The sequence below is a fragment of the Elephantulus edwardii genome, unplaced genomic scaffold (genome assembly GCF_000299155.1).
Source record: "Elephantulus edwardii isolate Elephantulus edwardi_28Jun2011 unplaced genomic scaffold, EleEdw1.0 scaffold00001, whole genome shotgun sequence".
In the NCBI taxonomy this organism is placed as follows: Eukaryota; Metazoa; Chordata; class Mammalia; order Macroscelidea; family Macroscelididae; genus Elephantulus; species Elephantulus edwardii.
The window spans coordinates 16085907-16103286 of record NW_006399751.1 but is presented as its reverse complement, the minus strand read 5'-3'; the positions used below and the strand labels follow the sequence as shown (position 1 = coordinate 16103286).

The window sequence follows — 17380 nt, the reverse complement described above, 5'->3', positions numbered from 1 at the left end:
TTCATTAAATAAAATTAAATTTAAAAAAATTTAGGGCTAGTGTAAATGGGTAAAGGAAACAGTAAAAATAACTTACATTTAGAAAAATGGATAAAAAGCAGAAATTTCTTTTTAATTCTGGTTAATGAAAAGATTTATATTCTTAGCTGAAATGAACATTTTCAGTGCTCTACTGAAAATCAGAGGAGTAGAGTTTCTAGAGTAGATACATTATCAAAAGGAGAAAAACATAAATATTCTTGTTGCATTGACGGGGGACAGGGAGAAAAATATGCAACAATGAATGAATGGAAATCCAAGTTCTTTACAAGCTTTCATTAAAATCTAAAAAAACAAAGAGAGAGAGAGAGATTTAGAGCCTTGGAGACCCTGTGGGGTGATTCTCTCTGTCCCATGGGGTTGCTGTGACTCAGGATCGACTCAGTGGTAGCAAGATGTTCCATCAGGCTAATCCTCAGTGATTTTGCCCCTTCTACAGCACCTGCCAAAAATAGCCCAGGCTCTTATTCTCACCGGCTTCTTTTCCATGTTAGAGAAGTATCTATTTTCTTCCAATGAAGAAATTTCATGTTTTATTCTTATTAATGATATTTTTGTATTGTGAAAATTTTGTACATAAAAAAAATCCCTTTACCAATGATCCAAACTTTAAAAATTACAAAGTAATAAATAAATACAAATTCGTTACTATCACACACACACACACACACACACACGAGTCACTGACTTGGTTTCCACTCATATGGACCTGAAACACAGCAGAACAAAACACTGGTCCTCCACCTTCCTCACAATTTTACCGTGCTTGTGTTCATTGCTGGAGCCATTGTGCCAATCTACTCCTTTGAGAGTCTTCCTTTTTCTTACTGATCCTAAATTTCACCCTAAAGTTTTCATTGTGAATCTTGAAAAAAAATTTAAATACCGGTTTCCCACACCACACCATGCATTGTCGATATTCTCTCCAATTTATTGACTTACTGTCCTCTGATTTGTTTGCCTCAGTACACAAATTTCATATTCTTTCTTTCAAATACCCCTACGTGGTACAAATGGCTTGTTCTTAGCTTCCATCCCAAAGGCTAGCAATTCAATTCACCTGGTAATGCCACTATTATCTCAAAACCAATCTTCCTATTGTCTCCTTTTAATGTTCAGGCACTTTATTTATTTTTGTACAATCTCTTCCCATGAGATTAACTGACTCTGAAAATCCACTGGAGGGTCGGCTATGGGTTGGCTCTGACTCTACGGTACACAACAACAACAACAGGCTTATAATGTAGTCAAAGAAGAAAGACGGACAATCTTCTTTTGTGTGATTATAGTCTCTGAAAACCTGATTGAGGGTCAGCTATGAGATAGTTCTGACTCGATGGCAATCAATTGTGTTTCTTCATTAAGAAGATAGAACCTTGAGTCTACATCCCTGTTATTTTATTCCAAATTATATCATTTAGTAGTATTAGGGTGTTAATTAACTCCTCTGTGCTTCATGTAAAGTAAAAGAGACATTTTAGTCTAATTTACTGTTTTGTTTGGACTGAATACATTGGACTAAACATAAATGTGATTCTTAACAAAAATCTTAGTGCTCAGCAAATGCTAGATGTAAAGATTCTTATTGGTAAAGTCACTTTATTTGGTCTGTTTCTTTGTCCATCTTGTTCTTTCAGATTCCATACTCACAGGGTTAGAATGCAGCACGGTGAAGAACTCTGGGCTGATGAGGAACTTCACGGGGGGAGACTGTAACAGCAATGTGAGCCTGGATCTGGAGGTAGAGTGGGGCAGCACGTTCTCCCGTCGGAAATCTACATGCAACAGACCACAGAGATATTCACAGGAATCTTTCCACATGGTGGACATACATCTACTCATTCAAATTTATAATATTCAAAAGATCCCAAGAATTACCTATATCATTGTCCATAATAATTAGCTATTATTTTAATCAGAGTATTTTCAAAAATTTAGACATAAAACTTGGCTGCTCTTTTTAGGTGTCACTGCATTTATTTCAATTCAAAATGACTCCTTTGGACAATATACAATTGCTACATTATGTTTTCTGAATTGTACTCCTCATGGAGCAAAGTATCAGGTCTTCCTCCCTTGGAGCTGTTAGGTGGATTTGAACTATCAACCTATTAACAGTCGGGCACAGAAAAATTGCATCTCTGTTGTTTTTGTTGTTAGGTGCCACTGAGTTGAGTATAACTCATAGTGACCCTACAAACAACAGGCCTGAGCTCTGTCCTATCCTGCGCCTTTCTCATCTCTAAAACATTTGAACCCGTTACTGCAGTCACTTTGTCAGTCCACCTCAATGAAGGTCTTCTATTTCACTCGCCCTCCACTTTCCAAGCATGATGACCCTTCTAAGGCATCTACTCTTAGCAACATGCCCAAACTATAACAGATAATCCTTCATCATCTTTACTTGTTAGAAGCACTCAAGCTTCATTTTTCCAAGATATAGCTTTGTTCTTTTGACATTCCATAGAATATTTAGGACTCTTCTCCAACACCACAGCTCAAGGCATCAATTCTTCTGTTATACTTATTTACTGTTCAGTTCTCACATGCTTAGCAAGTGACTGAAAAGACCATAGCCTGAATTAGGCACACATTAGTCTTCAAATGTATATCACTGCTCTTCAGTATTTTGGAGAAGTCCTTGATAGTGGACTTACTCCAAATAATGCATCTCCCTGACTGCTGGCATCAAGAGTGTTGACTTTTGATCCAAGAAAGAAGAAATAATCTGACTTCAGTCCTTTCTCCATATATCATGATGTTGTGTATTGACCTGGGGATGAGGATCTTTGTTATTTTGATGTTTTGATGCAATCCATGTTGAAGGCTATATATAGTCCTTCATCTTCTGCAGCAAGTGTTTCAAGTACTCCTCTCTTTCAGCCAGAAAGATTATTTCATCTGCATAAATGACGCACTGCCAGAGCTCTTTAATTATACTATCAAGTAAACTGAATACTGTTGCTAGTCATTATCAGTATTTTAATTCATCCTTATGGTTTTTCATTGATGAAGTTTTTTCCCACTATTGCACATATCTGGAGATGAAAAGAATTTATATTCTGTTTGGCTGACTCAATGAACCCTAAACACAACAACATTTGTTTTAAGATTAGAAGCAGTCTCCAGTGAATTCTGCTTTTGGAGTTGGATTACTAGATCTTCCCAAAGTTCAAAAATTCTCTAAAAGAAAAATCTTCATTTTGTGGAAAGCCTTGTTTATATTCTTTCTACTTTCATGAGATTAAGGAAAAAGAAAAAACATAACGGCAAACCAACTCACTAATTCTTACCTGCACTGGCTTGGTGAAAGTCAGCTTCCTCCCCTGCCCCATCAAGAGCACTGGCATTTTCCTCAGGCCTCTCATTAGTCATGGTTCTGCGGATACTCTGGTATCTGAAATCATAACCTAGAGTTACATTATAGGAGACTCTAAAAGGTAGGCTTCAACTCCTCCCTCACAGTCCCCTAAGTTGTCACTATCTTCTCAGCCTCAATTGTATCCAACTCCCTCTGCTAAACAATCTACCCTCTGGTCTTCCTGGGCCATGTATTGTCTATTAAAATCCATAGCTTGTAACTTCTTCTTGCCATCATTTGCTAAGCATTTTCTTTATATACTCACAAAACTTAAGACAAGATTTTGGCCTTTATAAGGGAAAACTAAGTCTTAATATTGTTAAGAAAAATAGCAACTATATGCTCCATAAAATTAGCTCTCAAAAAACAACAGATTTTAAAAGTTTAGGTTGGCAGGAAAGTGTCCATCCTCACCGCCGGTTCAGCTGCTCCATTTGCTGGATGGAGTTGGACCTCTGAAGCATCTGTGGAGCTGGGGGAGCTGTTGGTCGCTGCCACGTTGTGGTTCTGTTTACATGATCCACGTAAAAGATCCTCCCATGGCTGTCAATGCGTGCCTCCCAGTCTAAATAGCAGTAATGCACCAAGAAGTATCAAGAGGAGGCTCTGAGATCATTAACATGGTTCACTAAGTTCAGTATCTGTATTCTTTGTCTGATGTGCTCTAATTGGACTGTTAACAAATGGCATTCTGCAAAATCCCTCAGTACACTCCAGAATCTTTTGTGGCTTGGTTATTAAGCATATCTTATAAGTATAAAGCAAGAACCAAGCAATTGCCATCGAGTAACCCCAATTTGGGGTGTCTACTGGTGTGTCTAACACTAATCCCTTAAAGGATCTATGAATGCACAGAATCTTTCTAAACCTGTCCATAACGGTCACCTTTCATAGATGAGCACCAGCTCTTAAAAATTACAAGTAATTGATACCTTAACAATTTAATTATATATTCACATACAAATTGGTACTAAAATTTATTTTCACCAAAAAAGAATTTATTTTCCATATTTTTTCTAGAGCCTACATGAAAGACTGATAGCTAGGAACATCCACAAGCATACTGATATATAATCTTAATAAATTAAATCTTCAAAATAAAAGTAATTAATTAATGTTAGCTCAGTGATCAAACAGGATTGTTATCTACAAACTCCCATTTGCACTTTTTCCAATAATGAAAAAGGTTTTCAGAGGAAGAGCAATTTCTTGACTTTAGAGTCATATAAACATCAGGTTTTAAAAGACTATTTAATGATGTTTAACTGTTAAACCTATAAAGTATGTTATTCTTTGTAAGTAAATACATGTGTGTATGTTCGTTAAAAACAGACAACAGACTGGTGTTCAAAGCTAAATATTGCACCTCTATGATTCTCTGAAAAGCCACTTCCCTATTAAAAATTCACAGAGCATGGGTTAATTTCTTTCAAAGGCAAAATATTGAAAAGTATTGCAGTTGAAAAGGATAATTTATTCAAGAAACATATGAAAACAACATCGAGCTATTCTTTAATAAGAAAAGTTCTTTATAATTGTCTATTTCTTTGTGCATTAAAAAAATTAATGAACACCTTTTTCTTGAGCAATACAATTATCTTAAAAACCCACCACATGATCACATGATTTATCAACAGACAACCAGGAGTCTATCACTTGAGATGAAAAAAAAAAAAAATATATATACATATACATACACTTTCTTCTGTTCACTCCATGGCATTTTGTCTAGAAGTGAGCTGAACAAATATTCCAATAAAGTTCTGAGGGTAAGAAAAACCTGCATGGTGCAGACCAGCCTATACCAGGTCCTCACAGGTCCTCTAAAGAGATTATCACGGTGGGCTGCTTCAATCGAGAATGCAAAAGGGCTCTTTTCCCTGATTTCAGCACATTGTGATTTTGACAAATCACAAGACAGATAAATTGTACTGGGGAATAGCACTGCACAAACAAGAGGTGATTCAATGCTGCTTATCTTTCCAGGTAACAGACTCATAACCAATCAGCCTGTCAAGTGGGAAATCATGGGGTCTAGCTAGATAAACCCATCAATGACTTTCCTAAAACACCTCATTTTCAGCTTGTGATATGCTGAAATATAGTAGAACTGAAGCATCTTCAGAAACCATGTTCCCCAACTCCTTTTCCACGGCCGTCTCTCCTTTCCCATGCCCACTGCACCTTCCCTGTTGGCCTTCCATCCCTAAGATGCAACCATCGCACTTCTCTCTCACAGCTCTTCTACCACCAAGTTGGAACTGACTTGTAGGTGAACCTCCAGCAAGTTTTCAGGGGTAGTAAAATCACAGGGGAGGTGACTGCCCCTGTTTCTCCCAGGGTGTGGCTGGTCTCAGGACCGGGTTGGCAGTGCAACTAACTCCTTCTTCCTAAGTCACGAGTTCCCTGATTTTCACTACAGCTGCTAGGCCCACACTCTATGTCACCTTAAATGCCTAAGAAAACAAATGCCCAATCCTTGCCCCAAGAATGTTTTCAGGAGCTTAGCACCTAAAAAATGTAGAGTAGGTCAATTCAGGATAAAAACAGAATAGAAAACAACTAGAAGGAAAAGCAAGCATTGAAGCTGCCAAGCTCCAAAGATAAGGTTATTTCTAAAATTTGGCTCTGAGTTTTCCTGGCACTTAAGGCAGAAAAGAAAACACACTGTTTCAAATTTTCCATTTTCTGACAAAAGAGATCATGGGGGGGGGGGAGCACAAGATAAAACTTCAAAGAGAATTTTTCCTGGAACAAAAGAAGTAACAATGCACCACACGAAATGTTTATGTGGCCCACAGGACAGTCACTTGGTTGGAAAAATGTCTAAATGTGCTGACAACTATACCTTAACATAAAAACCCAAACAAACAACATCTATTCCTGTTGAACTAGTTCCTGCTCATTGCAAAGTGAAATAGATTCTTCTGGCTGTAATCTTTCTAGAAGCAGATCACCAGGTCTTTATTCCTTGGTGCTGTTGGGTGGGTTTTTCTTACACATAAAGTGTAATAAAGGAACAAATAATTTAAAATAACTACAACATAATCATCATTCTGTTTAATTAAGCCTAATCCATTTCCGAAACAACATGCCTCTGGAAACCATGAATTTTGATAAATGTCACAGGTATAGAGGGGCTTCAGGCCTTTTGTTCATAGGGCCACTATGAGTCGTGCTCGACTCAAAGGCAATCAACAACAACAATAACATCAAGAAGCCAATGGACAAATAAATACTATGTCTTTGTAAAGGTGCCATAAGCATGCATGTTGGAAGCAAGGAGAGTGAAGCTTCATCTCTCCTTCTTCATACTTTGGACACGTTTCTATGAAAGGCTATTTCTTGGAAAGGGCCATCATGCTTAGAAAGATGGAAGGTCAGTGAAAGAAAGGAAGACCCCACAGATGTGGAATAACATAGTGACTGCAGCACGAGCTCAAGCCTATAGGAGAGGTTAAGGATTGCACTGGCCATGACAGAGTTCAGGTCTGTTCACAGAGTGGCTATGAGTCTTTCTTAACTAAAGAGCACCTAACAACAATATCACAGAGCTCTTTTTAGACAAGGCAGTGCTAAAATCAGCCAGAACTGATCAGAATACTGAAATATTAACGTTTACCTGCTTTTCTTGCCACTTTGTAAAATGGGGTATAGTGATAAAAAAAGGAAAGGGAGAGGGTGAGAGAAAGGGGGAGAGGGAGGCAGAGAGAGAGGGAGAAAGGTAGAGGGAGAGAGAGAAAGAGGGGGAAAGAGAGAGAGGGAAAGAGAGAGGGAGAGGGAGGGAAGGAGAGAGAGAGAGAAGGTCTATGTGTGTGATGTGTATTAAACTGAGAAGTAAGAGGTTTGGTTTCTGGTTATGGATTTGTCATGCTTTTGTTACATAACACAGAACAAGCTACTACACCTCTTCAAATGAGGTTTTTTGTCTGAAAAATCAAGAAGACAGAATTAAACACATTAAGTCCCTTCCAGTTGTGAAATTCTATGAATACTATACTAAGGAGACCCAGGAAGGAACCAGAGACACTGTGGAAGTGTCTTATGTCTAGGCCAGATTTTACAAACGAAATTCTATTTAATTAAGCCTAACAGTGGTCAGACTATCAAGAGCACAGGCAGTGGAAAGTCATCTGCCAGGGAGTTCTCTAAAAGCCTAAAGAGTCAGGATGTCAGTTTAAAGACTTTGGTGTGCCTGATTTAAGCTATGATCTTTTCAATCACTTGTGATGCTGCTGAGAGCAGGACAACAATTGAGGACGACAGAAAAGTTGATGCCTTTGATTTGTGGTTCTGGAGGACAGTACTGAATATCCCATGGAATCTATGAATCTACCATGATCATGGGAAGAAGCCAGTAAGAACCCTGGATTTTAAAACAATAACCAAAACAAAAAAACCCAACAAAAAAAAAAAAAACAAAGAAAAACAAAAAGCACCAGGACACACACAGAGGCACACAAAAACCAACAATAATAAAAAACCCCACCAGGAACAGTTATGACTTAGAGAATGTGTAACCAGAGAGCCTTGGAGGCAAGGATGATGAAGCTTTGACTCACACACTGTGGACATGTTGTTAAGAGAGGCTTTTCCTTAGAAAGGGACATCATGCTTGGAAAGGTGACACTCCAATCAGTGAAAGAGAAGAACAATCTCAACAAGATAGAGTGACGCAGTGACCGCTGTAACAGGCCCGAGTGTGTCAGGGATGAGAAGAATGGTGCAGGACATCACAGGGCTCAGATCTGTTGTTCAAAGGGTCTCTGTGAGTTGTACTGGACTCGATGGCACCTGAAAACGATGACAATGGCACAGTGGCTGTGGACACTGAAGAGCAGGGCTCTGAAACCACCAGAAAAGCCCACTTTGGCTGAGGAAGCAAGTTGTCGTCTCTTTCTCTTGTGAAATGGCTGGTGGGTGGAAACTGCCTGTTATTCATTTAGCTGCCAAGGCCTTATCCACTTTGGCACCAAACATCTTGTTCTCTTGTGTATGCATACTAGATTTGGGAAAAAAGTTAAATTATGAAGTAATTGTATATTCTGTATCTCAATCTTTCCTTTTTTAGAAAGTAACAAAAAAGTACTAACTTTCACCCAGTCAAAATCTAATGTTAAGCTCTAGTGATAAGAGTTCCTATCCTTTAATGCAGTAGAAACTCTAAGATCAATTATATGTTTCACAAACAGCCTTCCCTTAGGCCCTCCTAAATTTTAAAACATTCTTTAATAAAGAGAATGCATAAATCTTAAAATGACCAATGTTCCTCCACAGTTGTTTGGACCTCACCCTGTGATCCCTACCCAACACAAAACCACCAACCCTAAGAAAACAGCAAAAATTCTGGTGTGTTGTTTTTTTTTTAAATCAGATTCCAGGAATACAGGCTGTTTATCTAGAATCTTTCCTACTCCTAGAAAATGTTAGTTTGACTGAGAAAAAGCACTTCTACCGTAATTTCATACTGTCTTTGGCTGCAGGAACGGGTTAAGTCACAATTGCACTTGGCCCAATATAAGGAGTGGGGAGGCGAGAAGGTATTTAAAAATGAAATCAGAATGCTTTATAAAAATTAAAAGTAGTTTTTTAAAAGGCACTGACTGGTTTTTCTTTTTCCACTTAGTATTAGTTAAAAAGACCACGATTTGTCACATTGATAAATGTCCCAGTGGCCTTCAGCCCTGAACTGCCTCTGGCCACAATTACCATTAATCACTTCAAAATGAGGAGATCTAGCAAATGACTCAGGCACTCAGGACACGTTCAAGTCCAAACTGCTTGACTCGGGTGCTCTTAACAAATGCTGTACACTTTCAAGGCCTGGGGCTTTCTGAGTTTCTATGAATCATTAGAGCATATCTCAGCCTGTGGCAGGACTTGCAAGGCTCACATGATCTAAGCACCCTGCCCCAAAGCCAAAGTAAGACTTTGGGAACCAACTGGTAGATTATCATCACAGCTGAGCAGTCTTAATACTTAGTCCATGCTCTGTTCCGCAATCCCAAAATAATATCCCAAGGCTGGGAGGAGAAGTAAACAAAGAAAGCCTTGCTGTAAATGAAACGATATGAAATGCTCCCAAATTGAGCTCTTACACTGGTCTGTTGACACCAGATGGCCAGCAACAGGACTGGGGGAGCATCCCAAAGGGCATCATCTAATTTCCTTAACTGGGTGACAGCAAGCTTTTAAAGTAAAGTTAAAACAAAAAAATAAGTAAAATTAAACAAAAAGAAAAATAAAGTTAAAAAAAGTCACAGTAATAGTGATAAAAAGAAAAAATCAAGAATGGAGTCACCAAATTTTTAAGGATTGAGGTTTATTAGTGTTTTCTAGCAAAGGGAGGGAGTGGGTAAAAGGGAACCCCTGTTTAGTATGTACCAAGTATCTATTATTAGTGATAGGAAATTTGGTATAGATGTTGGCGGTCATTACACAACATAATCAATGTAGTTGGTATCCCTGAATTACACATGACAGTATGCTGAATTGGTAAATGTTGTGATAGATGAATATTTATCTCTCTCACACACACACACACACACACAAACGAAGTTCTGGACCTGCTGCTATGCAAAGATCTCAACAGTAATTGTTAAATAAACTGTGCAGAAAAGCACGTAGAACACACAACCATTCAAAAAGAAGTCAAATCCTAGTACAATGTTCTCTCACAGGTACATGGAGGTGACCTACGCGGAGCAGGAGAAGCACTGCTGAGTTTGGCAGAGATGATTATAGGAGGACACCTCTCATGACAGTGACACAGACAGTGACTGGAGGTACTTGGACACGGCAGCTACTTCTCTCACGTGTGTGAAAGGCCAAATGGGAAATTGGGTTCTGCTGTGTAGCCTTATGTCAGAGGAGAGAAAAGCTGGGTACTTAGAAAGACTTTTAAGCTTAATATCCTAAGTTCTCACAAACACTGATGTTTGAGGCGTTCCTTTGTTCAGTAAAAAATATACCACAATATAAGCCACTGCTCTGTCTCTAATCAAACTTTCAAAACTTAACTCATTTGGCCACATGATGGCCCCAACAGTCCCAATATTTTCAGGTCCAGGTTGAAATAAGAATCAATTCTGACCCATGGCAACCCCATGCTTTGCAGAAGAGGACTGTGTCCACTAGGGTTTTGTTCTTGATTTTTAAGTTTTATTTTATACTGGTTTGCTTACAAATTTATATCCCATAGGGGTTTTAATGCCTGATTTTTCAGAAGTAGATTTCCAGGCCTTTCTTCCAAGATATCTCTGGATAGAATTTGAAGTGCAAATCTTTTGATGACCAGCTGAGTACGTGAAATATTTGCACCACCCAGGGATCCCTTCTCAAATTAGAGGAAACCAAACGAATTCTGAGTAGAGAGGAAGGATTGTTTGTGATTCTGCACAGGATCTTAAACAAGTTAGGAATAGACCACAAGGAAATGAGAACTGAGGCGTGAATGGAGGTATGTACACCTATGTTCACTGCAGTGTTATTAACAACAGCAAGACGATGCAAACAGTCCAAATACCCATCAACAAATGAATGAACTGAAACTTCAGTACATTCACACAATGGCATACTATGCAACATCAAGGAATAATGAGTTTGTAAAATATTATATAACATGGGAGAATCCGGAGAACATTAATTATGCTGCATGAAACAACTCAGTCTCATAAAAACCAATATTGCCTAAGACCATTATTATTAAAAATAGAAGAATAATTAGTAATATGTGTAAATGTCCGAGAGAGGAAGGGGAAAGGTAGAAGAGGAGTGAAAAGGGGAAAGTGGAAATCACTAGGAGAGCTGATTTTAGTGTGTGGATTAGCGGGAGGGGGAGAGGGAGGGAATAGGAAAGATTCAGTGAGAGGACCGTTTGAAACATCAAAGATCAATGGTTATTAATTATATGGGATATAGTGTACATGGATAAGTGTATGAAACTATGTAAATGAGGGACTCTATGGAACATAATGTACATGAATGAAACACAATGTAAATATATAATTGTATGAAAGCCATTAAAAGAGTTACTTAATTTTTCTGAGCTTCAATTTCCTTTTTAATATATAAAGGAAGAGAATTAGAGATAATAAACCCTGACTGATTCACCTCAAAAAAATTGCTACTAGAAAAGAAAATAAAGGCAATCATATGAAGATGCTTTGTAAAAGAAAAACACCTGGTGAGTCTGAGGTAGAATAATTGACAGAGTTAAAAATTTCACCATAAAAAGTTTCTGCTGGTGATTTTGAGAGGGAACAACCTGCGCTCTCCACCAGATGTGCCTTACCTAGGCCTCTTAGGACCGTGCTGTAGGAAGGCAGATGGTTCCAGGCAAAGTCAGAGGCACGGTCCAACGTGGCAGAGGGCCCCGTGTGGTGGGACAATCAGCCAGGGCAGCAAAGTAACAAAACAGTCTAAGGATGAGAGACCCATAGGGATAGAAGGTGACAAAGCCATGTATGACAGAGGGGACAGACTGGAATAGAGAGAGATCAGGTATGCTCAGGCCATCATCTGTAACCTATCCACAATAATATGAATCCCCTAATTCACAAGTTAGTTGACACTAAAATGTGTGGGTGTGCATACAGACACTCATACATGGACATATTTAAACTCTTAGAGGCATTATCAGTTATGAGGTTTTAAAAACAAAAATAATTCTGGATGCAATTTACTTAAGAATATTATTTCTAGAGAAGTATTTTTAAGTAGGCATCTGTAAGAATTATGAGCAGCAAAACTCTTCAGTGTATTGGACCGTCCTAACACTGCAGGATCTTTAACAACCTTGCCTTTACCTACTAAATGCTAAAAGCATACATCACACACTAATGGAAGACACTCCACACACCACAAAGTCCCCTACACGGTAACATCTTCCACTGCCAACCCTGAAAATCACTCCATATGGGTGAGCCACCTTGAAAATTTCTCTCCTCTTTATATCATTCATCACATTCACCACTAAATTGTTGTTAATTGTTTTTGCATATACCAACTTAGTAAAATAAACTTCAAATTATAAAATTGTTTCCAAAATATAGTCTTATGTAAAGAAATATACTGAAATACCACAAACAGTGGAGCCCACACCTATGTAGGAAAAGTAGTTGTTTTGTGCTATCAAGCCGCTTGTGACTCACAGCAACCCTCTGCACAATAACTCTGAACCCTGCTCTATCCTAAGCCAATCTCACTGGCTCTGACACACCTACTCTCATTACCCAGTTATTGTGTCAATCCATCTCATCCAGGGTCTTCCTCTCCTATGCTGTCCCTTGACCGTTCCAAAGATTGGCCCCTTCTGACAACATACCCAAAGTATATGAAAATGGACTAAAAATCCTTGCCTCCAACGACCAGCCTAGCTAGTTTTACCCTCTCCAGGGCAGACCTGTTAGTTCTCTTGGCAGCCCATGATATGTTTAAAATTCTTTTCCAGCACCACAACTCAAAGGCATAAATTCTTCTTCTGATACCATTGGTTACTGTCCAGATCTCTGATGCACAGTAAGCAACTGCAAAGATGATGGCCTACATCAAGTGCACCTCAGTCTCTAGACTGACATCCTTGCTCTTCAGAAGTCCTTGACAGCAGATTTCTCTAAAGCAATTTGTCCAAAACTACAGTGCGCAGTAAAACTCAGATTGGAAGTGGCTGGAAGGATGGCATTTATATAATGTACTCATGCAACACATATGCTCCCTAACCAGATCCCTGAAATGAATTAATACTAACCTCTATATATACAATTAGAAACAAGGTTCTTCCAGAACAATCTCCTGGTACTCCTCATTTGCTTTATTTCTATGTAAAATGCCCCCGCCCCAGGAATATTTTCTTTCCCACTGCTAATCTTTTCTCCAAAGGTAAACAATGAGGAAGGTTCTTTTCTTCCACCCCCCCCACCCCAACATATAATTAAGAGAACACAATAGCTAATTTTGTGGTCTATGTTTTTCTTTCTTTAAAAAATTACTGCTTAAAATGATAGATTTCGTGTGAGTAAAAGCCTTCAGGTCTCCAGCTATCTGAATAAGGAAAGGCTATATGCACAACAGAGTTTGGGAGAGCTCATGCTAAATGTTGTTGGTATTTTTTCCCCGTGCTAATGTTTTGACATACTCCATAAAGTCTGTGGAGTTCTTGTTGGCACTCATCAAAACGAACCAGTGGGCATTTCAGCTCTTTAGGTCCTACCAGAAGGCCCAGACCATTGGTATCTTGATATGACCACATATAAGCTGAGTGGGTGAATAAGAAGGAAAAGTAGTGAAATGGTGAAAGAGTGGTACTTTACAAAATTTTTTCCTAACTGCTCATTTGAAATGCTTTGCTCACACAGAGCATCACTGGTGTAAGGGACTTTAGAAACTTAAGTAGAGCTTTAAATTTTGTCCAGATTAAAATTGGTCATCTCTCACACCTCTGAATGCCTATTTCCCAGGATTCCTATTATCCCTCAATCATCTCTCTTGTAAGTACTAAGTGCTTCTTGAAAGTAAAAGAAATGAAATATCTTTCAAATTCCTAGATAATTACCACTTCTCAAATTAAGTGGTAGACTAATTTCTGCAATTAAAGGCACTTCCCTGCATATTACTAAGAAAAATGTTAGAATCCTGTGCTTAATGATTTAAAATTATACAAATGCATACAAAATGCAGTATATTACACAGAGGGAGGTTTTCCTGAAAGATTATGTCAATTTGTCTACTAACTGAAAATTCATGCTATTAGGCTTGAATTAAGCCTATTATCTACCCAACTGCCCAAAAGATCTGGATCTGCTTCCACGATCACAATATTTACTCTCTGGCATTATAATATTTTCTTCTTTCTCAGCTGTCTTCGCTCAGTGGGGAGAGTAGGAGGAGAGAGTCATCCCTCAGTAACTTTCTAGATTACATCCTCAATGTCAAGTCACAGCTCCCAGATTCCTTTATCTCGGGGCTCACACATGCACATTTTAAACCCCCTGGAATGGGTCTGTCTGTCATCCCTGCACCATTTGATCAAGGTGAGTTAACAGGCCCTCACTTGGTGGGAGAGCCTCGTCCACCCTCTGATACCGGCTCACATCCTGGCGCACTGAAGGCAGCGAACGCAATGGCTGATGGCCGTTGGTTTGGGAACCTGGGATTAAAGGTAAGGAGAAAAAGAAAAAAAACGTTACTTTGGCACTGCTTTCCCCATCAGCACCAAAACAGTCTTTATAAAAATACCTACTATAAATTCTGGGGTCAGAGTTCCTTTTCTGTCTTCTGTCTCACTTCAGAGATAAAGACCCAGAAATGAAAGAAGAGACTAAGAGTGAATGCTTAATCGGAAGAAGGTCCTTCAGAATGAGGCCCACCTAGCTTCTGTATGTATGCTTTCTGTACCTTTTCCTTACCAATGCCTCCCCCCATTGTGGCCTCTTTTCTGGTTATACACTGATTTATTAATGCTTTAGGGTCAAGTCATGACAGCAATGAGTTGGAGAGAGCAGGATAAGAGAATGGAAAGGAGAGGAGAGAGGAAGTAGAAAAATTAATTTCAGAATAAGAAAATCCTTCAGCATTTTAAGTCTGTGCTATTTAAGCATATGAAATTATCCTTTGACTTCTCAATGAATCTTTAATGGAGTCATTGAAAGGAGTCATCTATCAAGTCACATCTACGGAGATAAAAATACAAATTTTATGTGCACATTTCCATCCTCAGATACTAACACCTTTTTCAAGTGTCAGAATGAACCATCTAATGAGGTTGACATTTCTTGGGCTGCAGAAATAGTCCCTTTGATGCACCGTGCACACTGACATCCTGTTCTGCGTGAGGAGGGGTGACCTGGGGCGTTCTGGAGAACCTCCGCAGATTACAGGCATGGTGACACTGGCAGCCCGCTTTTGTTCTGCATTTGCCAACACAGGTCTCAGTAGAGATGCATTATTTACGTTGGAAGATCACAGAATGCCGCTGATGTTGGTCACAGAAATGAAAATAAAAGAGAGACTTGAATGTGGACTCTAGCTATCTGGATACAAACTGCGGCCACCACCTATGTGAATGACTGAGTCCCTCAGACTCCTCAGCTCTGAAAAGAGGCCTTACTTATCCTGATGAAGGCTTTCAGGTATCTGTACATTTTCTATCTGGTTCCTCCTCTTACTGGTCCTATTTTCAATCTTACTCCTCCTTTCCTTACTCTTCTTTTCACTAATTGGACACTAAGGAAACAAATTCAGATAACCTGGGACCTGACATTTGTATTGAGGTACAAAACCGCGAGCCTTCTCTCTGAGCAGGCATACTTGAGGCAAAGTCAAGGCCTTTCAGCATCCTACCTCCAGCAGCACCCTCCTCCTGGGCGGTGGCCCCTTCACAGGTGCCCTGGGCATCCCCAGCATCACCATCTTCTTGGGGCTGGCTCTCAGCAGCAGTGGCGGCAGCCGCGGCTCCCTCCAGGCTGCCCCTCCGCTGCCAGACCTCCCCCATCTCCTCCTGTTCAGGTGGAGCAGCTGCTTCTGCACCTGGCCCCTCCTCCTCCCCACTGGGCACCTGCACCACAGGTAAGGACCCAGGGGTGCATATGGAATCCTGTGCCGCAGCTGCAGGGCCACTGCTGGTGGGCTCTGCTGCACAAGCTCCATCTTCCTCCTCCTGAGAGGAAAATGCTGGGGTTTCCGGAAAGCGAGCGCTCTCGAGAGAGGAGCACCGCGTCTCCACCGAGGACAGCTGCGTGGTCACACTCTCATTGCAAGAGCTGTCGGCTCCCTCCAGGTCACTCTCGCCCTCGGGCCTGGTGCTGGCCTCGCTCACGCTCTCTGTCCTGGCCGGGTCACTGGGTTCCGTTTCAGAGGAGATTTGGGAAGGCTCAGACCCCTGGTCAAGGGACTCGGTCTCACTGGTGGCTCTCCGGCTCCCTCCTGACGTATCAGAGGTCCCCGTGTCTGCTCCACTGGTGGGCTGATCTGCCTCCTGTGAGCCACACAGCTCAGTGCTGCCCTGGTCAGCACCTGGCTGGGGCTCCGGACCGGTTTCACTTTCCTCTGGGGCTGGTTCGGAGGGTAAAGAGCTATCCGCAAGCTCTGGAAGATTTTCTGGCTTATCCTCAAAGGAGGTGGCTTCAATTGTGGAGGCTTCTTCATTCTCAACCGAGTTGTCCTCTGGCTTTGTCTGAGATGCCAGGCTCACGTCATCAGCCCTTGATGCCCTGCTAAACATTATCAACCCGCCTTCCTCCTCTAAGGAAGAAGGGTAGCCGAGGTCTTGCTGAAACTCATGATCTTCTTCATCTGAGTCGATATGAAGCATTGCATTGAGCCTCGTGTCAGTGGGAAAACTACTCCTTAGTTTCGGAGAGGCCCCCATGGCCCTCTCTGCGGAGGTAGCTGCCCCGGGCCTGGAGGGGCCATTGTGTTCAAGAGCATCTAAGTAATCGTTGAGGGAGTCCTGGCGTCCCCTGGGAGGTGAGGTCCTTGAAGAAGTAGAGGTTAATTCCTCAGTGTCTATTTCCAGAGTGGAGCTAGTCCTGAAAGAATGTTTGGGGGTCCCCTCAGCTGTGCTGTCCTCAGACACTGGTCCATTGGAGCACACTGGGTTGTCATGGTGGGTCCCAGGCAGGTCCTCATCATCAGAAGGGCTTCCTAGGTCCCCATTCACAGTATTGACTCCAAGAATCGTGCCCACAGCTTCTGGGGTGGCATCTGAACAAGAAACCAACATTAAAAGAAAAGAAACAGCAAGGAAAAGCAAATTCCTATTCCTTTGCTATCACTCTGTTCAAAAAGAATTCAGCTGCTTTACCAAGATCACCTTCCTTCCTTCATTCCTTCCTTCCTTCCTTGCTCGGATTCAACAAACAGTACAACTTAACTTGTATCTCTCTTGTCAATCAGACGGCCATGCCATATACTGCTGGAAAGTCTACAGCCTAGTTTCAAAGTGCAGGGATAACATACTCCCAAAATATAGACATTAACTTA

General features: G+C 40.5%; 1 protein-coding gene across 1 annotated transcript in view; it reads right to left on the bottom strand.

Annotated features, from left to right (window-relative positions):
- Positions 1–17380, bottom strand: part of HECW2 (HECT, C2 and WW domain containing E3 ubiquitin protein ligase 2) — a 328392-nt gene that overhangs the window by 172411 nt on the left and 138601 nt on the right. Inside the window, exons 8-12 of the mRNA XM_006878743.1 lie at positions 15740–17101; positions 14451–14546; positions 3815–3965; positions 3333–3436; positions 1690–1814 (exon numbers count right to left, since the gene is read on the bottom strand). Coding sequence (XP_006878805.1) covers positions 1690–1814; positions 3333–3436; positions 3815–3965; positions 14451–14546; positions 15740–17101 — 1838 coding nt within the window. The remainder of the gene's footprint in view (positions 1–1689; positions 1815–3332; positions 3437–3814; positions 3966–14450; positions 14547–15739; positions 17102–17380) is intronic.